The 24104-nt window shown below is 45.5% G+C and overlaps 3 protein-coding genes across 4 annotated transcripts; 2 read left to right on the plus strand and 1 right to left on the minus strand.

Annotated features, from left to right (window-relative positions):
* Positions 1 to 834: 834 nt before the first annotated feature.
* Positions 835 to 6896, minus strand: PTGES3L (prostaglandin E synthase 3 like). Of its 2 annotated transcripts, none has more exons than XM_061144109.1 (7): positions 6670 to 6896; positions 5866 to 5979; positions 5694 to 5760; positions 5490 to 5588; positions 2843 to 2932; positions 1958 to 2011; positions 835 to 1417 (listed from the first exon to the last, which is right to left on the minus strand). In XM_061144109.1, the coding sequence occupies exons 1-7, from the start codon at positions 6894 to 6896 to the stop codon at positions 1382 to 1384; spliced, it is 687 nt and encodes a 228-aa protein (XP_061000092.1). In that variant the 3' UTR covers positions 835 to 1381. The 2 variants fall into 2 exon arrangements, with proteins under 2 accessions (XP_061000092.1, XP_061000093.1); XM_061144110.1 differs by lacking the exon at positions 6670 to 6896 and adding an exon at positions 6355 to 6611 and having other exon boundaries at positions 5866 to 6026.
* Positions 6895 to 15592, plus strand: RUNDC1 (RUN domain containing 1). The gene is made up of 5 exons (XM_061144107.1): positions 6895 to 7392; positions 10479 to 10637; positions 12095 to 12293; positions 12785 to 12904; positions 13297 to 15592. Exons 1-5 carry the CDS (start codon positions 6895 to 6897, stop codon positions 14160 to 14162), a joined length of 1842 nt encoding a protein of 613 aa, XP_061000090.1. The 3' UTR covers positions 14163 to 15592.
* Positions 15593 to 20548: 4956 nt separating this feature from the next.
* On the plus strand, positions 20549 to 22905 carry RPL27 (ribosomal protein L27). Its single transcript, XM_061144111.1, has 5 exons — positions 20549 to 20671; positions 20910 to 20992; positions 21893 to 22062; positions 22594 to 22704; positions 22820 to 22905. The coding sequence occupies exons 2-5, from the start codon at positions 20912 to 20914 to the stop codon at positions 22866 to 22868; spliced, it is 411 nt and encodes a 136-aa protein (XP_061000094.1). The 5' UTR covers positions 20549 to 20671; positions 20910 to 20911; the 3' UTR covers positions 22869 to 22905.
* The last annotated feature ends 1199 nt before the right edge of the window (positions 22906 to 24104 follow it).

Here is a 24104-nt window from a genome sequence, read left to right on the forward strand (position 1 = left end):
AAAAGCAGGGTGCAAGGTGTATATAATAGTGTGATTCCCACTATACACACACAGAGTGCATTTGCCCACGCATGTGTTAAATTTTAATATATATTGTACTGTATATACACAATACAGGATACTGTATATGTTTATGTTCCATATATGTTGTATATTGTTTTATATATAATTATATAAATTATAGGTATTATATAATTTATAATATTATAGATAGATATAAATATATCAGTTTATTGAAGAAACTATTAACAGTGGTTATAGCTATTAAGAGAATACAAATCCTACTTTACATTGTACACCTTTCTATACTATTTAATTTTTAAAACTATGTCCATAAATTACTGATATAAATTTTAGAGTTTCTTTAAACAAATCTCAGTACTTTACCCTGAGTTCAAGGGCAAAGTCTGGGTATTGAATTTTGTTTAAGTCACAGTTTAAGTACACATTAGGCAATCAAAAAATGTTTGTGGATGAATGGGGTAGCTGATGAATGGAGAAGTAAAGAGACATAGGCATTAACTAATGTAACAATTAGCTTTAAAAGTATAAAGATACTTCTGGAGTATGCAGGAAGCTGAAGTAGGTTTCTGGCTGATGCTAGAGGTGGCAGTGTTAGCCATACAATGAAAGGCTGGATCCTGCTCTGAAGATCAGAGCATAGGTATGAGCGTGGAAAAGTTCCTCAGCTTGGTTACAAGTCTGCTTCCAACATCTTTCTTCTTCCAATCTTGACAGTAAGGGCCAGGATATCTGACACCCACCTCTCCACTAAAGGAGCTATAGAGGGGAAAGAGGCTTGCCTCCAGGAGGAAGAAGTACCAGAAGGGAAGAGACAGTTTCTAGAGATTTATTATAATCTATATGTTGCTTCTGTGGGTTTTGCTTTAAGGCATACACACACACAGGCTCAAATACTCAAGAAAGCCCTGATGAGTACAAATACAAAGATTACGGCCAACCCGTAGGAAATCAAAGGCCCCGTCTGTCTGCTCCTCTCCTATCCTGCCATCTGATACAGCAGCCATATCAAGTGCCTAAGGAAAAAAAATAAAAGATGAAGGAGGGACATCCCTAGCAGTCCAGTGGTTAAGACTCTGCACTTCCAATGCAGGGGGTGTAGGTTCAATTTCTGGTCAGGGAACTAGGTCCCTACATGCTGCATAGCACAGCAAATAATAATAATAAATAAAACGAAAGCAATGGAAGAAAGTGAAAAAAAAATGAAGGAAGACCCTTAATAAAAAGCTTCTAGGAAAGTTCAGAGATCTCAGAGGACACCGGTGCACCATCAAGGAGCTGACAAAGATGCAAGTCTTGGCTTGTTAGAGTGACTAGAAGATAGTCACAGCTTCCTCTTCAGCTTTGCTGTCACAGAAAGTTAATTACTTGTTGCATCAGCACTGTCAGAATCATCCTAGAGAAAAAAGAAGACAGAAATACCTGTAGAGTCTGCAGTGGACATTTGTGTTCACAAAAGCTGCTCACTCCCTCTAACTTCCTCCAAAGTTTTCTTTGGTGATTTTCTAAATCACACAACTTCTAGGGAGCCTAACACAAAAGGATTTAAATTTTGGATGATAAAATAAGCCACTGGTACTCAATAAACAGCACTGTGCCATGAATCATTTAATGTGAGAATTGCAACAAATGCTATACTGGTCCTTACAGTATATAATAATATATACACAGTATATAATAATATATACACAGTATATAATAAACAGGGCCAGGCCTGCTCTAAAATGGAGAAGCAGAAGGGAAGAGATAGAAAGGAGGAAGGGCTTACTGGGGTTTTCTAAAGCATTAAAGAAGGACATTTGACCTCTTGTGTTAAATTCAGATTTGGCTAACGTGCACTGAGAATCATGATATGCTAGAGACTGGGACCTTTCTAGAATCTTTATTTTTAAGGACAGAAAGGAAAGTGAAGGGTTAAGGAACAGGCTTTACTTACATCCAGATCATCCATTGCAGGGGGTGGTCCCTTGGTGCTGACCTTTTTCAAAAGCTGGTGGGAAGAGAAGAGGAGTCACAAAAGATAAAGAGGAATGAGGGAAGAGCAACCTGCATATTGATGAACCACCAGAAAATGGTCCCAGGCAAACACTTGCCCCAGTTTCAAAGCCCCTAACATAACACTGGAATAACAGGAGAAAAGTATATTGATCCCCTTTTTAAAAGGAAATTTAAACACACACACACACACAAATCCTAACAAATCTAGGTTAGTGTCTATTAGTGTTTTTGCAACTTGAATAAATAGTAGCTGAAATTCTGAAACCAAATATCTTATGCAAGGTGCAATTTATTGGGAAACAGTGATTTATTTTATGATGTGAATTTTTTGACTGCATAGTTTGAGTTTCCCCTGAAGCTGTCTGGGTCATGAAAACACATACACACATACGTACAGAAAACAGAAGAGAGAACAAGAATTGCAGAAAAGCAGGAAAAGTTTTTGCCAAACTTCATCAGCATACAGGCTCTACTCTAAACAGTGAATGAATCTGTTTATAGTTTCATGAACAGAATATTCACTTCTTGCATCCCTACTAAACAATGCACAAAATATATAAAGACGACCACACCAATGAGCAGCCTGCCGGGGAGCTCACATACTTCTGCCTAGCCTCATGACCCTGGAGGAGGGCATGGCAACCCACTCTGGTATTCTTGGAAAATCCCCATGGAGAGAGGAGCCTGGTGGGTTACAGTCTATGGGGCCGCAGAGTCAGACACAACTGAGTGACTAAGCAGAGCACAGCGCAGTTGATGACAATCTTTGAGTGTGTGCAGAGGGCCACCAAAAATGACTGAGATGGGCAGAAAATGGAATTACCTCTGCATAATGCTCCACCTGAGCCAGCTCCACTTCTTCATCCCCTTCCCAGTCTCTCCAGTTATCAAAGTCCACAGACAGCCACACTGGCTGTAGGAGAAAAGCACACAGAGTCCCAGGTCAGGAAGGCAGCAGCCGAGGTGCATAGATGTGTGTGGACATGTGTGTGGGAGCGTATGTGGGGGAAAGAGAGTCATTGCGGGTATCATCTTTCCCCTTTGACTAACCCCCCTCTGGGCTGCCATGTCAGCAGCAGCAGCAGCAAAGATTGACCAAGGACTTATTAAGTGCCAAGCACAATGCCAGGCATTGTAGGGAATGGAAAAGCATAAACTCTGCTCTCCAGGAGCAGACTGAGTAGACAAATAACACATCTAGGAAGATAACTGTATCATAAGGCATCCTAGGAGTCAACAAAGCTGCATTCCCTGGAATCAGAGACAACTCTTGGAGACTGATATTCGAAGTTCCCATGCTTAGACAGGGAAAGAAGCTGGTCACTCATTCATTGAACAGGTGTTTATACATACTATGTGATTCCAAGGTTGGCACTAGGATTATTAAAACATTTAATACTGAGTCCCAGCCATCAAGAAGCAAGTAGGGGGACTTCCCTGGTGGTCCAGTGGTTAAGAATCCACCGTGCAATGCAAGGGACGCAGATTTGACCTCTGAATGAGGAACTGAGATCCCACATGCCACGGAGCAACTGAGCCCATCAGCTGAACTACTGAAGCCTGCGTGCTCTGGAGCCCACATGCTCTGGAGCCCACGTGCCTCAACTAGAGTCCACACACCACAGTGAAAGATCCTGCATGATGCAACAATGAAGATCCCACATGCCACTAGATCCAACACAGCCAAATAAATAATAAAAATAAATTTAAAAAGAGAAGTAGGGAAGAGAAATGTAAATAAATTATAACACAGCGTGGAAAGTGTGACAGTGGCTTAGGTAGGGGGTAGTATGGGAAACCAGGCTTCTTGCGGTTTCAAGGCCTTGCCTTGAAGGATAAGCAGGGGTTAGGTGGGCAAAGGTAGTGATGATGGAGAGTTTCCAGGAAGAAGGCACAGTAAGAGCAAAGGTATGGAGGTAAACAATAGCCTGGTGCATGAAAAAGAGCTTCAAGCAGTTTGCTTTGGCTGAAATGTGAAGTCCAAGGCAGAGAGTAAAGTGGTGTGAGGCTGCAAGAAGGCAGAAATAGCCAAATCACGAGCTTATATACCACACTGCACTGTGATGCTGAGACTTCAACCCAAACAGCAGAAGCTACACATTCAAATGCCTAAGCGTGTCAGAGAGACAATGAAAAGGAGTGAAGTGAAGTGGAGCACATGCCCCATTTAAAGCTCAAACTCTAGGCATTTGAGAATTTAGATCAATGTGGTCAGAGTCTTTAGTTTCCAAGAGAAGTTGAGAATCTGGATTTTTAGGTGAAATTTTTTTTTTTAATCTCTACTTAAAAAACAAAAATCCAGGTCTTTCATTTTCTTTACACCTATCTTGCCATGATGTGTTGCAACAGTTCAGGCTCGCTTCCATTGGTTCTCATGAAATGTCCTTCTCTAAGCAGGGCAGGTGGGTGCTTCAGCTGAACTCAAGGACATTTCTCTTTGGCTTCCTTTCTTTTTCTGGCTTCCTTCCATATTTCTTCACACATTTCAGGAAGCTACCTCAGCTCTTAGAATGCTTACTATGCTTTTGGCAAGAATCCTGCCCTTAACTTGTTTGTTTACAAAGATGCCAACAGCATGCTGGGTAACACTGTACTCTTCCAGGGTTGCTATGTTACAATTATAACATTTGTGGGGCATTCATTTTTGAACAATGCCCCTTCCCTTGAGATCTACATCACCTTTCTTGTAGATTCACATGTATGTGGCCAAAGGAACAACTCCATGTTTTCTAAAAGGCCTAGAGAACATATAGTGGGTGCCCCTCCTCTTTCCCCATTGGTCTTTTAGGTGAATTACTGGAAGATGGTGGTTCTGGCCAAGAGGTGAAATCCTCACATTTTTAAATGTAAGTAACCCTTCAAAATAATTTTCAACACTGAGAAGACTGCTAAAACAAATCTGAGAGCCAGATCCAGCCAGCAGGGAGCCAATTTTCAACTTTTAGGGGAAAAGAAGCCACTGGAGGATTTTAAGAGGAAGAGTGACAGGGTCAAATGTGTATTTTGGACAGACCATGTTGGGAGTAATGCAGAGGGGCTGAAAATATGCAACAAACCTCACCCAGTAATGGATAGGGCCTGAATTAGGAAGATGTGAAATCATGGATTCAAGACTATTTAGGAGAGGACTTCCCTGGGGATCTAGTGGTTAAGAATCTGATGTGCAATGCAGGGGACCTGGGTTCCATCCTTGGTTGTGGAACTAAGATTGCACATGCTGCAGAGCAACTAAGCCCTTGCACAACTCGAGTTCATGCACCCCAATGAAAGATCCTGCCTGCAGCAAGTAAGACCTGATGCAGACAAATAATTTTTTTAAATGTATTATTTAGGAGGTCAAATAGGCAGGACCTGGTGAGTAACAATGTTTGTGGGAAAGGAGCCAAGGCTGATTCCCAGACCTAACTTGGGTACCTGGGTACACAGACAGAGCACATAGGAGAAAAAACAGCCACTTCCCACACACGCACCTTGATATCCTCCTTGGTGAGCCTGGGCCAGGCCACCTTCTCCTTCCATTTCCTCACAAAGCAAGTAATAGAGCGGCCAGAGCGCTTATCCTGGGAGTCCTGCCAGATAAAGAACCTCACTTTTAGGGTCTGAGGTTTAGAATGAATCTCCAATTTCCCAAACAGCTTTCCCATCCAGTCCTTACTGTTCCACCCCACCCTTACCTTGCAGTTCACCTTGGCATAGAACTCAATCTCATTGTAAAACTCCACTCCATCAGGATTCTTGCAGCTGAGGAGACAATACAGCTAAAGAGATGAGGAAGGCTGAGAGAGGGGGCAGCAGAGAAAGCAAAGATTCCCAGGAAGTGGGAGGTGGGAGGGTGGCGGGGGTTACCTGAACACAATGCGGTGGTCTTCGATGAGCACGTGGACATCCGTGCTGTCCTCAACACAAAACTCCATGAACACATACTTGGGCCTGTCGTACCACAGGGTCCGGGCATGCTGCCTGAAGAGGAGTTGAAGTGGGGCTTCATAGCCGTGTGAGAGGGAAGACTGAGGGAATTTGGGAAAGGTGGAGGGAAAATACAGTGACGTTTTATGCTACAGCACGGCCAAAGCGGGGCCAAATAAGACTGAAGGGAGTGGAAGAGGGGCTGACAGGACTGGGGTATGCGGTGAGGGGGAACCTGAGAAGAACCGGAAAAGTGAGAGAGTAGAGAGGTAAGGGAGACATGGAGAATATTCAGGTCACATTTCTCTTCACCACCCCAAGGGTACAGACCCGGAGTCCAGGGTTCCCTTGGCACCTCACAGAACCTGGAGGGCCCAGAAAACATAGAGAAGCGACTCTCTAGTGAAAGAGGCGGCCAGAAGCACTTACCGTGCCATGGCTGCTCCCGCTGCCCCGTGGCGTTTGGAGGCCGAGGCAGGGGCTGCTATCTTTAGATCCTGGGGACGCCCCCAGCAGCTGCCTCTCCTTATATGGTCGGGGAAAGGGTTTAGAGGAATGGGAAACGTGGCCTAAGCCAAGGGATTCGCATTCTAAAGGGTCTTTGGGAGAGCATAGTCCCTGCAGCCCTTCACATCTCGGGGTCTCCAGAAATATACACTTTAGGAACAGACGACCCGCCAGCCGGAACCAGAGGAAGGGCTAGAGGTCGATACACACGGAAGGACTTGTCCTGGCTTCATTCACCTGTTTCTCCAATGCTCAGTATACTCAGTGCCCGACACAAACCAGGCACTCAATTTAAAATAACCATTGACCAGAATTATACACCGAGGGAAGTCAGGCACCGAATGACGTCTCAACTTGGTGACGTCTGAGCCCCGCCCACACGCTCCCCGGGTTTCCCAGCTGGCGCGCCGTTGCCATGGCAGCAGGGGGGCGCGGCTGACGTGCGGCGGCGTTTCCTGAAACATGGCGGCTGTCGAAGCGGCTGCGGAGCCGGTAACTGGGCTGGCGGGCGCGGGACCAAAGGCGAAGGACGAAGAGGAGGAGGAAGAGGAGTCGCTGCCGCCGTGCGAGGCAGTGCGGTGGGCGCCGGTGGGGGCGGTGGCGGAGGCCGGGCCCGGAGCGGCGGCGTTCTCCGAAGAGGCGGCAGCCGAGGAGCCCGGAGTGGTCCCCGGCTCCCCGCCGGACTCCCCCGGCCGGACGCTACGGCGGCTGCGGGCCGAGAGGCGGCGGCTGGACTCGGCGCTGCTCGCGCTGTCCTCGCATTTCGCGCAGGTGCAGTTCCGCTTGCGGCAGGTGGTACGCGGGGCGCCGGCGGAGCAGCAGCGCCTCCTGCGCGAGCTCGAGGACTTCGCCTTCCGTGGCTGCCCTCACGTCCTGGGTTACGGGGGCTCGGAGGACCCCGCCAGCGATGATGGCGACGGGCTGCCGGGGGACCGGCCACGGTTACGGGGCGAGGACCAGGTGAACAGCTGGGGCCAGGCCCCGAGGGATATGGGAATAGAAGGCTGGGTGGGTGGCGATGTTAACTCGAACGCAGGTAGCTTTGGTGAGGAGCCGGCTCGTCTACAGGTGGGTATGCGTGTCCCAGAAGAGACCCGACAGAGACCACACAGAGAGGCCTGGGAAGCTGGTGATGAGAGGTGTCCACCAAAGGTGTGGAAAGACATGCAGGTGTGATGACATAAAAGGCAAAAGAGAGATGAGCGAGGAGAGTATTCAGACAGTAGAGCAACCAGCTGAAACAATACTGCTCCCAATCACCTTGTTATCGCTTCCAGTACCTGTCTTGAGCATGTTTGCTGATAGAGTACCCCGACCCTGGGGATTGAGAAAATTGTTTAGCGAAGAGCAAGCGAATTGAAATCCATGGAAATTTACATATACTCCTTATCTGTGCTTTCCCAGAATCTAGAGAATGTCTTTTATCTTCAGATTCTCCTGTCTGTGTGAGAGCTTTGGTAAACAGTAAGGTCTCAGTAATTGAAAGAAACACAACTCCTTATTATATAAATTTACTGATGCTGGTATTTTAAAAACTTCTTCCCACCCTACTTAATAACTAGATATTCTAAAGGAAGCACCTTTGGCAGCTATGACAAGATTGATTCAGTTAGCCGACACTAAGTACTGAAAATTTGTATGACATCCACAGGCAACATTTCCCTTCAGTTTTTGAACCGCTGTAAGTGCAGAATTGTAGATAGCTTGTAGCTTGTTGGGCTTTCTTTTCCCACCTTTTTGTTGTTTAGGTTACAATCCACATGTGGCTTTCTTCCCACTAAAATTGGTTTTAGCCAAGACGACTTATCAGTAGCAGATATTGACTTGCTTATTTTAATCTAAATGTTTCCAGTACAATCCTGTGTTTACTGTACCACCCTTCTCTCCACATACCCACAGCTCTTTGCACAAGTCCCCAAATTGCCAGGCTTTTAAGGAACAAATAGGATAGAACTACTGTGGTTGGACTCTGTTCAGGAGTGAGGAGCACCTAAGGTTCAGTGTGGATGTTTGGCTGTTCACTTTTACTTTTGGACACACAGTACAACTGAAAAACACCTGAGAGATCAAAACACCTGATGTGCAGCTGCAGTCTTACGTGCGTATATTGACACATGAACAAGTAGCACCAAAGTGAGGATGTGTTTGAACTAAATGATTTAGTATGTATCGGTTTCAGTTTTTCAGGTTTTTTAACCAGTATTTTATCTCACCTCATACTGGAAATTATTTGTTATTTCCTGTCTTGCACCAAAGCTCATTGTTCTCACCTAGTAAACTTGTTTGCCCACACTCCCGTAGATAGCGTACTCAATAATTACCATCGCAGGTGAAGCATTCAGCTGGTACACTCATGAAAATGGAATCATGATCTGACTGGTTTCTTTCTTCCTGGATTTCATAGCTTGGGAAAGGATACAATGAAAACAAAATTTCGCTACTTCTTTCCATTTGGGCCAGTCAAACAACTTTCACCATAAGAGTTCAGTATTTAGTTATGTGTCCTTCTGAACATGATTGAGTTCAGTAACATACAGCAAATGTATACTGAGAGCCTGCACTGAGCTTGACCCTGGGGGTACAATCAAGGCCTTTGCCCTTAAGGAGTTCATAGAACTGAGGAGACAGACTCATACACGGATCTTTATAATGTAACATGAGCTAGCGTAAAAGTGTATATAAAATACAGAGGATGTGGTTGGTTCTGCCTGGGGAAATCGAGGAAACCTCTTAAAGGATATCTAGGCCTTCACTCAGTGGGGGAGAACAGGATTCTAAGAAAAAAAAACTACGACTTTGGGAAAGGATTGGAGAGCAATATCCCCCAAGAAAAGGCTTGCTTTTCTATTGGACAAAACTAAAGCAAGAGGCTTGCTTTTTTAAGTAGCCAAACAAAAGTTAATTTGTTATTTTTCATTTGTTCTCTCTCATACCTACTTCTGGAGGCCTTGGTAAGTACCATTTTAAGATTAAATTTAATATCCTATAGATATCTAGTTTAAAATGCAGGGTTACACCTGCAAATAATTTGCTGCTTTTGCTTTTTATACTCAAGAAAGACAAGGGAGGGGCTTCCTGGGCAGTCCAGTGACTGGGACACTGTAATTCCATTACAGGGCGTGTAGGTTCAACTCCTGGTCCAGGAACTAGGGATCCCTCACGCTGCACAGGGCAGCCAAAAAAAAAAAAAGTAAGGCAAGGAAGAACCCGTTTTTGAGAACATATTGGCAAGACTTTACCTCTCCAAAGAGTTTTTGTTTTGTTTTCTTGCCATACAGTACTGCATCTGGGATCATAGTTCCCCCACCAGAGATTGAACCCACGCCCTCTGCAGTGGAAGCACAGATTCCTAACCACTGGACCACCAGGGAAGAACCTCTCCAAAGGATTTTTAAGCATTTAAATGCAGAAACGACCTGGTGACAGTGAGAAAAGGAGTCACTGTTTAGGGAACCTTACCGGACTTTTTTTTTTCTTTTTAAGAAAACTTATTACCTTCCCATCCCTATTACTTGGCTTTAGATTTTTTTTTTTTTTCACTGCCTTAGGCACTAGCATTTATTCATTTGATTTTGCAATATATTGGAGGAGGTTTGACCTTAAAAAACTAGTTATGAGTTACCAAGCCTTTCTCTACACCCTTACCTCTAGATTCTCTTGCACAATTTGACTGCTGAAACTCTTCAGGAGAATTGGCTATGGAGGATGGCATGTTTAATTCCTGGAAGGCTTCCTGGATGAAATAAATTGTGTCAGTCTTAACTAGAACTTTGTGGTGTGGGAGGGGGAAGCAGTGTTAACAAAAGGCCCCATTGTATTCATATCCTATTTCCAGTGAAGGAGAAATTCCTAAAGAAAACACACATTTAATATATTCTCCCAGATGAAATAATTCTTTTTGAGTCTGTCTCATGAATTCTGTATTTCATTTGGGTTCCTTGGGAGCATTTTACATTTTTCTAGTCATCATTGGCTTAAGAGGATTCTTAATATGTCCTGACTTTTTCTTTTCCTGTGAAACCGACCTAAATCTTTTTCTTTCTTAGAGTGAGCAGGAGAAACGGGAACGTCTGGAAACCCAAAGAGAGAAGCAAAAGGAACTGATCCTGCAGCTCAAAACCCAGCTCGATGACCTGGAAACATTTGCCTATCAAGAGGGCAGTTATGACTCCCTTCCACAGTCTGTGGTCTTGGAAAGACAGCGGGTGAGCAGACCTTGAGGCTCCTCCTTTACTGCCTCTGGTTCCTTTGTCCCTTCCCAGCTTGCTCACCCTCGGCCTCACCACTGGCCCAAATCAAAGGGAAATGTTGCTACTACCTGGGACCAGTCTTTATTCACACGTGGAAACAGAAGTGCCAAAGCTTTCTAATATGATGATGGAGCCTTTTTTTTTTTAAGTGGTGGTGGTTATTATTAATAGTCATATAATAATGTTAGGTAGTTAGAATAGGGAAAAAGAGTCCAAAATGGCGGTGGCTAAAAGACCTGGAAGGGAAAGCCCGGGAAAATAGAACAAAGGAAGGTCTGAGGACAGGAGTGAGAACCTCAGGTAAAACAAACAACGCTCCTGCCTAAGCCCAATTTACATAAGACAGGCCCAGGGACAGAGAAACATATAAAAAGAGGAGCCAAAGCCCTTTTCTACTGCGCAATGGGGCGATCTTCTCTTCGCATCTTTGGATCAATGTGCCCTCACACCTCGAAGATGGATTTTCCTGCTATTATCTAAATAAATAGAGCTGTAACACTGAGCTGTAACACTGATTTATTTAAGAGCTATAACACAGTCCGTTTGAGACCTGAGAGCTATAACACGGTCTGTCCTCCGAGAGCTGTGACCCGCCAAGGGGCTTTAATGTCCGTCACTCCAAATTTTTGTTGTGATGAGACAAAGAACCGAGGAACATACACTCGCGTGACAGTAATAAAAACAATAATTTCTTTCATTTGACATTAAAACCATTCTACTTGGGCACTTCATAGTAGTTTTATAAACTAGTTTTTTCCCTCAGCACCCGTTGAGAAATATTCCAGGACTCCTGACTTTAATGCTGTATATATTAAAGCAACACCTGGGCAGACAGGTAAATCTGCTGGTCAGAATACAGCCTCCCCTATGTGTTTGTCTTCCTGGAGCTGTGATGTGGCTTTTTTTCCGGCAGAGCTGGAGTTACACATTATATGGTTTTCACATTGTTCCTCATATTTTCACTGGGGTATTTTGGCTGCAACGTGCCTGGGTGTTTTGCAGAGCTTTTCCTTTAGTTGCCTAGAATAGGGCAAAGGGGGATGAGAAGGACTAGAGACTAGGATAAATCAGTATTTATTCTCTTGGAGGCCACGAGGGAATCTACTTATGGGGCTTTTGGGATCATCAGCCACTTTGGATCATTCACACTGTTGTTCTCCTGAGGGAAAGTTACCTGGCCAGGTAGAAAATTTGCAGCGAGAAGAGCTATTCTGTTGGAACCAAGTGTCCTTATCTCTATAAGAGAAGTAAAGGGCCTGTGCCCTCACCTTGATCAGCAGTTGCACCATTTTTTTTCACAAATTTGATTTCCATTTAAGGATAGGAGGGAGGCAACTAGTCAAGATTCTCCTTCTCCCTAACCCTCTCCCTAAAAATTCCAAAGGGTGTGCTCATGGCTTTGGTCTTGGCAGGTGATCATTGATGAGTTAATAAAGAAACTGGACATGAATCTGAATGAGGACCTCAGCTCACTGTCCACTGAGGAGCTTCGGCAGCGTGTGGATGCCGCTGTGGCTCAAATTGTCAACCCGGCCCGAGTGAAAGAACAGCTGGTTGAGCAGCTGAAAACTCAGATCCGAGACCTCGAGATGTTCATCAGCTTCATCCAAGGTCAGAGCAGATGGCTGGACGTCATCATAATTATATGTATTTTTGAGTACTAACAGCTTATAGTGTCGGTCCTTGATGAACTGTTAAAGAGATTTGATCACTTGGTAAGGGAGCCAACACAATGGTGTGGAAAGGACATGGATTTTAGAACCATAGAGTTAAAATCTGAGCCCTGTTGTTCACCAGCTTCGTGTCCTGCATGGACTAAAGAGGGTAGGCAGTTTTCTAACCTGTTTAGTCTGGCTCTCCTCCTCCATCAAATGATGATTCATGCTTCCTGCACTCAGCAAATAGTTATTGAGCCAGCTAGTATATTGCTAGTCACTGTTCCACACAATGAAATACTATTTGTAAAAGTCTTGTCACATGGTAGGCACTAGTAAATAGTATTTCTCCTTTAAAATGAGGCTTTCTCCTCATTTAGAAATGAGTATTTCTCCTGCCAAAATGAGGCTAAACAAGGGTCTTCTCTTCATAACCTCTGATTGCAGATGAAGTAGGAAGCCCATTACAGACAGGGAGTGGACACTGTGAGTGCAAGGCCAGCGGGAAGACAGGAAGTGACTCCAGCAGAGCTGGCAGCAGCAGACTGCCTCCAGGAAACAGCAAAAGTAAGTACAGCTTCCAGAATGCACAAATATAGAGAGACAGAAAGTGGACTAGCAGTTGCCTAGGCCTGGGGATTAGGGAGAAATGGGGAATGGAAAATGCCAATGCTACATGGTTTCTTCGGGAGAGGATGGTTGCACAACTCAGAATATTAAAAAAAAAAAACTGAATCATACACTTTTAATGGGTCAGTTGAATGTTATGTGAGTTATATCTCAAAATAGTTGTTATTAACCAAAATAGGTAAGTCCGGTATCATCCTGAGTGGCTCTTGGCTTCATGCAGGACCCGTACTGTAGGTCAGAAGCCAGCCTGAATCTCGGCTTCTAAGCTGTAGGCGGCACCTCTGACCACTACAGCCTCTCACTGATGAGTTACTGTGTTTCCTACGCAGCGAAGGCAGAAGATGTGAAGAGAGTTCGAGAGACAGGGCTGCACCTGATGCGCCGAGCACTGGCAGTGCTGCAGATCTTTGCCGTCAGCCAGTTCGGGTGTGCCACGGGCCAGATCCCGCAGCCCCTGTGGCCGAGGGGCCAGGCCGACAGGGACTACTCTCCCTTGCTGAAGAGGCTGGAGGCCTCAGTAGACCGGGTGAAGCTGCTCGCCCTGAGACACCAGGCGCACGGGCACGTCACCGGCTCCACCAGCCTCCAGGACCTCTCCCTGGGAGGCAAGGATGAGCTGACGGTGGCTGTGCGGAAGGAGCTGACAGCGGCTGTGAGGGACCTGCTGGCCCACGGACTGTACGCCCCCTCGCCAGGGATGAGCCTCGTCATGGCCCCCATCGCCTGTCTTCTGCCCGCCTTCTCCTCGGCCCCCGAGGCCATGCACCCCTGGGAGCTCTTTGTAAAGTACTACCACGCCAAGAACGGCCGCGCGTACGTGGAATCCCCGGCCCGAAAGCTCTCGCAGTCTTTCGCCTTGCCCGTCACAGGAGGCACGGTGGTGACGCCCAAGCAGAGCCTGCTGACAGCCATCCACATGGTGCTGACGGAGCACGACCCTTTCAAGCGCAGCGCAGACTCGGAGCTGAAGGCCTTGGTGTGCATGGCGCTGAATGAGCAGCGTCTCGTGTCCTGGATGAACCTCATCTGCAAGTCGGGGTCGCTCATCGAGCCCCACTACCAGCCCTGGAGCTACATGGCGCACACAGGCTTTGAGAGCGCCCTCAACCTGCTCAGCCGCCTCAGCAGCCTCAAGTTCAGCCTCCCTGTAGACCTAGCTGTGCGCCAGCTCAAGAACATCAAAGACGCCTTTTGAGAGAGTGCCCTGGCCCCAGGCCAGCACCTTGCTCAGTGGGGATGGATGGACAGTCTTCTGGGGTAAAAGCAGGAATTAGGAGAGGCTAAAGACATTTTCACCAGCCAGATAATACAAAGTCTGTTTTCCCCATCAAATTAGCATCTCAGAAAGATATGCTGGAGACCCTCTTGTTAAAAGGTTCAGCCCTGATGTGTGTGTACACATGAGCACATATACTTGAGCCTGTGGAAAAGAAGTCAGTCATGGGTACACCTTCATCATGCCACACCTGATTTTTAGAAAATCCAGGTTGCTGTAAGCATTCTTTTCACGGTAGTGAGTGAGTTGTTGGTCTTGGGAGAGATTTAACTTGAGGCTCCTGTCAGTCAAGTTGGGAGTCATCTTCCTTCACTTGAAGCAGGTTTGTGAGAGTCCTGGGTCAGAATTTAAATTCTTTTTGTGAATACCAATGCCTCTGTCTTCCTGAGCCCAGGGTCAGGGGAGGCCATTTCTTTTCCATAGCTTCCTCTAAAACGGGAGTAGAAGTATCTGAGAACAGTATTTCTAAGGGCATTAACCACAACTGGTTTTTTTTGTTGCTGTTTTTTGGGGTTTTTTTTTTTTTTTTTTGGTGGTGCCACAAAGCTTGTGAGATATTAGTTCCCTGACCAGGGATTGAATCCAGGCCTATAGTGGTGAAAGGGCCACATCTTAACCACTGGACTGCGAGGCAATTCCCCACAGTTGATTCTAATATGAGCCCTTTTTCACACGGAGGTGAGAACTGAATTCTGTCCCTGACGAGGTAGACACGGCCCAGGCAATGGTCTTTTAGTTTCAGAACTGGTTTCCAAGGACAGCAACCATCTGGTACCATATCCCCTGGCAAGTAACCTTTTCTCTGTGCACCTGCCAGCTCCCACGAAGGAAATGTGTTCAAGGTGGTTGTGCTCCATGAGTCCTGGAGGCTGCTTGGTGGAGGAGGTCTGACCTCATGATCAGTACTACAGCAGGGATAGGAACTGTGGCTGATCATTGGTGATAGAGAAGGGGCTGAGCATTTCCTTGTAAAACTGACTCTAGATTGGTCATATTTGGTCTGTTTTAGCCTTTTTAGTTCACATCTGCTATTCAGCTTGCATACTGCTCTGGGACTGACCAAAGATGAGCAAAGTGTGTCACCTTCTGGAAAGCCAAATGGGTTCCCCAACACTACTGGTTCAGCGTCATTTCATGTATTAAATTGCCAGTTGCACTTTGTGTCTGCACTGTTATGTAGTGCATTTTAACTTAATTTTGGGGGATAAAATATTATTTAAGATATATTCTTAGCAATTCATTAGAATGAGTCTTCCTTCTTGTGAAACAGGATAAGTGTAAAATATTGTGGAAAATGATACCTGTGATTGCTAATAAAATCATAGTATTTTGTGTAGCTTCTCTGCAAAGACCTTCGAGACCATTGGCTTTGGTTTATAAGTCTGTCTGAGCGCTGTCAGCCCATCTGATCCAGATCAGTATTGCCTTGAGTAATGCCTGGCTCCTGGCCTTTCCGCCTCTTCTCTGCCTTCCGCCCCTTGAAAAGTTCACAAAAAAGTGCCCTTGGCATTTTCATCTCATTCTGTCCAGGCCTGCAGTCCTGTCCCCACAGCAAATCTCATGACACATACCACTTTTGGACTTGGCACTTTTTGGTTTTTTTTTTGGCTTTGCCGGGTCTTAGAGCTTGTGGGATATAGTTCCTGGGATTGAACCCAGGTCCTCTGCATTGGGAGCTCAGAGTATTCACTGGACCACCAGGAAGTCCCACATTTGGCACTTCTAAATTCATTTGTCTGGGGCTTCTCTGGTGGCTCAGTGGTAAACAATCCACCTGCCAACGCAGGAGACACAGGTTCGGTCCCTATCTGGGAAGACATCACATACTCAGAGTAGCTAGGCCTATGCACACAACTATGAGGCTGTGCTCTGAAGCACAGGAGCTGCAACTACTCAGCCTACATACTGCAGCTGTTGAAGCCTGTGTGCTCTAGAGCCCATGTTGTGCAATAACAGAAACCACCGCACTGAGAAATGCACTCCACAAGCAGAGAAAACACCCATGCAGCAAGGAAGATGCAACACAACCAAAACTAAATAAAATCATATTTATCAATGTATGACAAAACCCACTACAATATTGTAAAGTAATTAGCCTCCAACTAATAAAAATAAATGAAAAAAAAAAAAAGCAGGCAGTTATAGCATCTATGACTGTTTCTGGATTGTAAAAACAGTCTTAGCCCCTGGCATGTGCATATAGATTGCTGAATTTCATGAAATAATAAAAATAATAGGGCTCTGTATTGGCATAATGCTTTATATCATTTTCAACACTTTGCCAGAAAAAAAAAAAGATATGAAAACCAACATGCATTCCCAAATGACCAGTAATAGAGCAATATGCCCGACTCTAAAATTTCTTTGTGTTTCTTGAATGCCCATGATGTATTCAGAACTGAAATATAAGGATTAAAGGGAGTTCAGTAGAGTAAAAAAAATAAAATCATATTTAAAAATCACTCAGCTAGATACCATTTCAGTCGATGAGTCAGTTCAGTCGCTCATTTGTGTCTGACTCTTTGTAACCCCACGGACTGCAGCACGCCAGGCCTCCCTGTCCATCACCAACTCCCAGAGCTTGCTCAAACTCATGTCCATCAAGTCAGTGATGCCATCCAATCATCTCATCCTCTGTCGTCCCCTTCTCCTGCCTTCAATCTTTCCCAGCATCAGGGTCTTTTCCAAGGAGTCAGTTTTTTGCATTAGGTGGCCAAAGTATTGGAGCTTCAGCATCAATCCTTCCAATGAATATTCAGGACTGATTTTCTTTAGGATTGACTGGCTTGATCTCCTTGCAGTCCAAGGGACTCTTCAAGAGTCTTCTCCAGCACCACAGTTCAAAAGCATCAATTCTTCAGTGCTTAGTTTTCTTTATGGTCCACTCACATCCATACGTGACTACTGGAAAAACCATAGCTTCATTTAGGGTGGGTGATAAGTGCTATAGCCATGTGGCATAGCTCTGGATCACCCTCCCCAGTATAATCCTCACAAAAACTTAACTGGTATGAAGGCTTTTATGCTAACATCATGAGAAGCATTTTGTGTGTGTGTCTTCCTAACTTAATTCTCACTACTTGTAAGGCAGGACAATATTATCCCCTTTTTGTAGTTGAGGAAAACTTACTGCAGATAGGGTTAAATATTTTGTTCCCATTTACATGTTGGAAGAGTTGGGATTTGATCTCAAGTTGCCCAAATCCAAATCCTATAGTCTTTATACTGTTATGTTACCTCATTGCATCATGCTGCTTCAAAATCTTTTGTTCCTCTCTCTCCTTTATCCACCCCATCATTTCATCAACACTTTGGGAATGACAAGGTATTTTCCACATACCTGCCAGAAATTTCAGCTGCCAAATGACTGGACTGTAGAGAGATGGACAGGCAGCCATTGTTGTGCCAAGTGCTTCATGAAACTTAAAAGACATGTAGAGACAGACAGGCATGCCAGCCATCACACATCTACTAGTCACTGGTAACGTCTGCAATATAACTGAGGACAGAAGTCTCTGCTTGGCTTGGAGTGAGGCAGACAGGATGAAGGAGGAGAGGAACAACTGTCAGCCCAGGTATTAGGCTATGCAAGATCAAAATGAAAGAGAACCATGGATATGTATCCAGTCAAAGTTCAGGTTCCATGGTATGATCTTCAAGGTGTTAAAGATTCCCAAGGTGCTCTGCCTTCATTCATTCACTACTGACCACACACCAACTGCTTGGGCCAGGCTAGGTGCTCAGGACTTACTGCTCTCTGCCTTCAAGGAACAAGATTTAGCAAAGGAGATACCAAATCGATTGGAGATTTTAGTACCTTGTTAAATTGCTGGGATCTATCCCGTTTTTTATTTAGTAGCTCTGGGATGGTTGCATTTCTAACAAGTTCCCACACTTGTTACACTGATTCTGCTGGTCTAGGGACCATACTCTGACAACCACTTTCCCAAACCAACTAAAATATGTTCTACAATAAATTAAATGTGGACTGGATTGCTGAGAGAGCATAGAGAAGGAAGAGATGAATTCTGCCTGGGAGAATTCTATACAGTGGCCTTGAAGGATGGATTGGATAGGATTTTGCCTGGCTACAGTGGAGGAGAAGAATAAAGAAACATGGAACAGCCTGAGTGAAGACCCTGGGCTCAGAAGAGGTTGGATCTTTGAGTAGTTGAGCTGGCTGGAACCTGGGGGATGTGAAGGGTGGTGAGGAGGGAGTGTGTGAAGGGTGTGAAGAAGGGAGAAGACAGGAAGGGAGAGTTCAAACTTTGGTTTGAGCCACCAAAGGATTTCAGGCAGATTAAGAGGCAGTACATAAGTATTGTGTTTAGGACTTCCCTGGTGGTACGGTGAATAACAAACTGCCTGCCAATTCAGGGGACACAGATTCAATCCCTGGTCCAGGAAGATTCCACATGCCACGGAGCAGCTAACTAAGCCTGTGTGCCACAACTACTGAGCCTGAGCTCTAGGGCCCACAAGCCACAACTACTGAAGCCCACACACCCAGAACCTGTGCTCCACAAGAGAAGCCACCATCATGTGAAGCCCATGCACCGCAACTAAAGAGTAGCCCCCACTTTTCACAACTAGAGAAAGCCCACACAGCAATGAAGACCCAGTGCAGCCAAAAATAAACAATTATTTTTAAAAAGAGTTGTGTTTAGAGAAGTTTCTCAAAATAAGACCTGTAGCTCATGACTCCACTCCAGACCCAAATTGGAGTCTCTTCAGTTGGTGATGCATATTTAATAAATATCCCAAGCAATTTTGATCCACCCAAAGTTTTGAGGAAGGAATGGAGAAGACAACTGAAGCTGGATCAGTTAGGGGGGTAGTGGAAAAAAAATTGACTTAAAAGGTGAAATTCACAGGATTTAGTTACTAATTTGATTTGGAGAGTTTAGCATGTGAGAAGAGTTCAAGGCAATGATAAAATTTCAGGGTTTGGTTTCTATTTTCCAAGAAAGAAACAGCAAAAGAGACAGAAGCAAATAAGGGGGCTGAAAGAAGACCATGGAGGTGGAAATGGACAGGTTGTGTGGTGCAGCGGCAAAAGCACAGGCTTGGGAATGCGGGTGCCTTCCTCTGTGCTACCAATTCTGTGACTTTTCTGCTCTAGAACTGTCCTCTAATCTTTGAGAGGCCCAACTAGATAACCCCTGAGGTCTTTTCCAACTCTAAAACATCATATTCTGAGTTAAAACATTTTAATTTAATATAAAAATGTAAGTATTGACACATAATTAGGGTGATAAACCATTGAAATGAAGTCCTGAGGGCTGCAGGGGAAATTGGTCCCCAATGAGTCTCTAGAGGAGAAATGATGAAACCCTGATTGTTCCCATGGCTTGCCCAAGACCTACAGATTTGTCAGTGTTCAGATGAGCAAAAACTGTAAGATGGTTTCTCTTGAACTTGAAAGACAACTGCATTGGGAATGTGGAGTCTTAGCCACTGGACCACCAGGGAGTCCCTGAAGAGTTCTCTTTGGCAAACAGTCTCATGGTCTAAGAGCTTCCCTCGTGGCTTAGAGGGTAAAGAATCCATCTGCGATGAATGCGGGAAACCTGGGTCCGATCCCTGGAAGATCAAACTGGAGGAAGGAAGATCCCCTGGAGGAGGCAATGACAACCCACTCTAGTATTCTTGTCTGGAAAATCCCATGGACAGAGGAGCCTGGCGGGCTACAGCCCAGGGGTCGCAGCGTCAGACCTGACTGAGCAACTAACACTTTGCTTTTGCTTTTTGCTCAAATACTTACTAGTTGTGGAGTTGGGGCAAATTACTCAACCTCTCCAAACCACAGTATCTTCAACTGTAGAATAGAGATAACAGTACTTATCTCCCAGTGTTGTTATGAGGATCAAAAGATAATGTACGTAAATACATTAACACAAGGCATGCAGCTGCTAGCTAGCATCACCATAATCATCTTCCACTTCTCTCACTTATTTTAGAAGGTTGAGGGCAAGCACCCTCGTTTGATTGATCTTCGTCTCGTCCTTATGCCTAAGAGTGAACACAGTTGGCACTAATAAATGTCCTATTTTGTTTATGATTCTTCCAAGGCAAAAAAGGAAATTTCAAAGTGTGTCTCCCCACCCTCTAGCGCCAGAGAAAGGACCTACAACAAGTGGAGCAGCGGAGCCGCTGTGTCCACCTTAAAAGTCTTCCGCGGGAGACAAAATTCCTTTGCCCCGTCTACTGCTGGAGCTGCTAATAAAGTTTGATTTGAATAAACGAGCCGCCAGACCTTACTTGCCCCTCAGGAGCTTCCTCCTTCAACACAGATTCTAAGCGCCACGGAAGAGGCGGGGAGAAGCCCAAGGGGGCGGGGCAGGAAGTGAGATCACGCTCCCGGGGGTGAAAGGTTAGCGGAAGTGCCCTTTCTTCCTTTCTGCTGTAGTCCTGAGTGGTAGCTGCCGGTGAGTAGTGGCTGTGGTTGGGGTTTCCAATCCGCCGCCATCCGCGGCCTTGGAGTCGAGTTGCGGGGTGGTGCGTGGTGCTTTCCCTTCTCCGGTCTCTGGCGGCTTCGTACCAGGTCCTGTTCTGCGAGCAGGGCCCGCAGGCGACCTGAACCGAGACGGCAGTGAGCACAGCTGAAGTTCCGGGGCCCACAGCCTGAACTGGCGGATTTCTGAGCGACCCCTTCTTCCTCTGCAGAAATGGGCAAGTTCATGAAACCCGGGAAGGTGGTGCTGGTCCTGGCCGGTCGCTACTCCGGACGCAAAGCGGTCATCGTGAAGGTACCAGTTCCCCGGGCCTGTGCGCCTTTGTATACCGTGAATGGGCTGGGCTGGCGGGCAGCTTGAAATTCAAGATCTAGTTTGGGGGCATTACTCCCTGAGCATTGCGGGGCGGGGGGGTTGTGAATGCATGAGACCATTTGAGAAAGACGCAAAATAAACGGGAGTTGAATTGGATGGTTAACACCTGACGCGTCCTCTGTCAAAGAGGCTTTTAATAATAGTAATGGCCAACGTTTATGAACTCTTGATTGGTCCGTGGCAGTGCCTTATAGGTGTTGTCATGTAGAGTTGCTTTCTACTGCTGAGGTTTAGAGGTGTAGAGTTTCACCTGAGGTCAAGCAGGTACTAAGTGTCCTTGCAGGGACTCCGTCAAAAAGAGAATAAATTGTTTCTAGTCCAAATGGTCACTTAACATAACCTAGCTCTTCAGTGTTTGCTTTCTGCCTACCTCTCCAGCCTTTTATGACATTTCCCTAAGCTCTGGTCACATACAACACTGTTTTTGACTGGGGCGCCCTTGGTTCCCCTTCCTCCATCTCCCTGAGGCTGGTTTTGGAGTTAGACGCCCAGGTTTGGCACCCTGCCTCTATCCCTTCCAGTTCTGGAGGAGATTAAGAGACTTCAAGTCCTGACAACCAGTGCTTGACAAATAGCAATCATTAATTATAATCGTTCACTCTTGTTACAACTTAAATCTCTTACTTCCCAGGCACCCTTCCAGATTTTTCCTGGTGGGAAAGATACCTCCCTTTTCACTGTTACTCCTTGGGCATCTAGCATAGCACTCAGAATGTTTGCTGTGTGGTTTTTACAGTCATGGGTGTGAGAGGCCTAGGGGCAGGGTTATTCTAGCACAGGGCCTAAATGGCTGGTAACATGTAATTCTTGCTCCTTCAGAACATTGATGACGGCACCTCAGACCGACCCTACAGCCACGCTCTGGTGGCTGGAATTGATCGCTATCCCCGCAAAGTGACAGCTGCCATGGGCAAGAAGAAAATCGCCAAGAGGTCAAAGATCAAGTCTTTTGTGAAAGTTTATAATTATAATCACCTCATGCCCACAAGGTGAGCATTTTGAGAATGGAAATGAAAGTGATTTCTCTTTTCCCCTTCTCTGCCTGACTGAATAAGAGGACAACCTGGTAGCCGCTGTAGTGTGGGGAGAGGCGTCGTTTTGAATTTGTCATTGGCAGTGGTTTCTAGTATTGTCTCTCTTTCTGTTCACTTTCCTGTCACTTCTGAAGTGTCTTCCCTGCCTTGGCCAAGTTTAGGTGTTAAGTAGAGATTGTTCCATTTGTTTCCAGCCACAGTAAAACACAGGATCTGGCCTGCCGTCTTCCTCTCTCAGGGATAATAGTAGTATAGGATAGGGTTGTTGTGGGAAATTGAGAGAATGAAGCATGAAGTTTTTCAGTGGCTTGAATCTGTGTAAATGATTTTGTTAAAATTGGGTGTTTTCCAGAAAATATCATTGGGACTTTAGCCTGTGTTGATAGCTCCTATAGACCATGACATGCCAGTGTCCCAGGAGTGGGATGGAGGGGAGAGGGCCCTGGCGGCCTGTGGGCTGCTCCTACCTTCTGCCATTGTCCCCAGGTACTCCGTGGATATCCCCTTGGATAAAACTGTTGTCAACAAGGATGTCTTCAGAGACCCTGCTCTCAAACGCAAGGCCCGGCGAGAGGCAAAGGTCAAGTTTGAGGAGCGGTAAGAAGGCTTTGGTAGTGAATGTTGGAGTGTGGTTTCACTGTCCTCTATGAAGACAGTTTTGTCTTCTGTGATTCCTTCTCTCATTTGTGTCTTTTTTCTTTCCCCCCTCCAGATACAAGACGGGCAAGAACAAATGGTTCTTCCAGAAGCTGCGGTTTTAGGTCTGTCTCAGTTAATAAAAATATTGAAAAAAAAAAAGTCCATGTGTCTGCCTATTTCCTCTGTTATCAGACTGGGAAATAACATTGGTGGATGAGGGACTGTGGGGAAATGTAAAATAAAAGCTATGTCAGCTTTTATGAGACATGGGCTACTTCTGTCCTCAGCCTCATAATCCTTTAATGGTCTGACTGAATGGGTAAAATGTGATAACTGAACTGTTTCCCCAGAAGAGCTACTGTGAACAATTTTAGGTGTGGACTTATGTTTTAAGTTTCCCTGGCTTCCACCCATTACATGTTTAGAGAACCCTCCCCCCCCCCACACACACACATTGTAACATCAGAAGACCCCTCTAAGAGCACACCATCTCCTTTGGATTGAGAATTGCTGAATTGTGGTTTGTTGAACCCATGTGCCAGATTTCTTCAAGTGCTACTTGGAAGAGGACCACACTGGAGAACTGCTGTAGATGGGGACGGACACCAACAATGAAGGCTTGAGCCACAGTGCCGCCATTCCTAGTTGCACCAGGGAGAGATCCCAAATGGTCTGGCGAGAAAGGGGTTTAGGCTCTGACTTGGCACCACTGTACTGCAGAAAAGGCATTTGGCCCTTTTATCTGACATTTTACCTCTCATTGGGTACTTAACTGTGACCAGGTTTTACTGTTGAAATAGGCTCTCTAGCCAAGCTGGTTCTAAGCTACTAAATGGACTAGGATTCAAATAGGCCTACTTGCCAAGCCTCACACTTGGCATACTTACATGAGGGGGAGAGGGATTGAGAAAGGGGCCCAGAATAGTGAGAAATCCTGGATTGGGTGAAAATAGAAGGCATCCTGCAGGATTTAATTATACTTGCATTTGACTCACCCTTAAGTGCTGGATGGCTCTATGAAGTTCAGGCAAGAATACAGGCGGGGACCCATTCCCTTCAAGGGATCTTCCCAAGCCAAGGATCAAACCCAGGTCTCCTGCATTGCAGGCAGATTCTTGACCATCTGAGCCACCACGGTAGCCCTGGATGTCTCCAATAAGTGTTAACAGCTTGCCTACTCGAGAATCACAAATAGAACTAAAATATAAACCCTCTGGCGGCAAAAATTCAACTACTTGGATATTTGTATCACTTCTAGCAGTGGGACTTTGGGCAAGTTTCTATACTGTGTTCACAAGTTTAGCATCTCTTCTGTAAAATGGAAAAAAGAAAACCAACTTTGAGGGGTTTTGAAGGTT

This window comes from Dama dama, chromosome 5, assembly GCF_033118175.1.
Source record: "Dama dama isolate Ldn47 chromosome 5, ASM3311817v1, whole genome shotgun sequence".
Taxonomy (NCBI): domain Eukaryota; kingdom Metazoa; phylum Chordata; class Mammalia; order Artiodactyla; family Cervidae; genus Dama; species Dama dama.

Excerpts from the sequence above, each read along its gene's own strand:
- PTGES3L (XM_061144109.1), bottom strand. The coding sequence starts at position 6,896 with ATGTTTCAGGAAACGCCGCCGCACGTCAGCCGCGCCCCCCTGCTGCCA. Across the intron at positions 5,761-5,865 it reads GACCACCGCATTGTGTTCAG|CTGCAAGAATCCTGATGGAG; the intron begins GTAACCCCCGCC and ends TTGTCTCCTCAG. Across the intron at positions 2,012-2,842 it reads AGGTGGAGCATTATGCAGAG|CTTTTGAAAAAGGTCAGCAC; the intron begins GTAATTCCATTT and ends TCTTCCCACCAG.
- RPL27 (XM_061144111.1), top strand. The coding sequence starts at position 20,912 with ATGGGCAAGTTCATGAAACCCGGGAAGGTGGTGCTGGTCCTGGCCGGT. Across the intron at positions 22,063-22,593 it reads AATCACCTCATGCCCACAAG|GTACTCCGTGGATATCCCCT; the intron begins GTGAGCATTTTG and ends CATTGTCCCCAG. Across the intron at positions 22,705-22,819 it reads AAGGTCAAGTTTGAGGAGCG|ATACAAGACGGGCAAGAACA; the intron begins GTAAGAAGGCTT and ends TCCCCCCTCCAG.
- RUNDC1 (XM_061144107.1), top strand. The coding sequence starts at position 6,895 with ATGGCGGCTGTCGAAGCGGCTGCGGAGCCGGTAACTGGGCTGGCGGGC. Across the intron at positions 7,393-10,478 it reads GGTTACGGGGCGAGGACCAG|AGTGAGCAGGAGAAACGGGA; the intron begins GTGAACAGCTGG and ends TTTCTTTCTTAG. Across the intron at positions 12,294-12,784 it reads GTTCATCAGCTTCATCCAAG|ATGAAGTAGGAAGCCCATTA; the intron begins GTCAGAGCAGAT and ends CTCTGATTGCAG.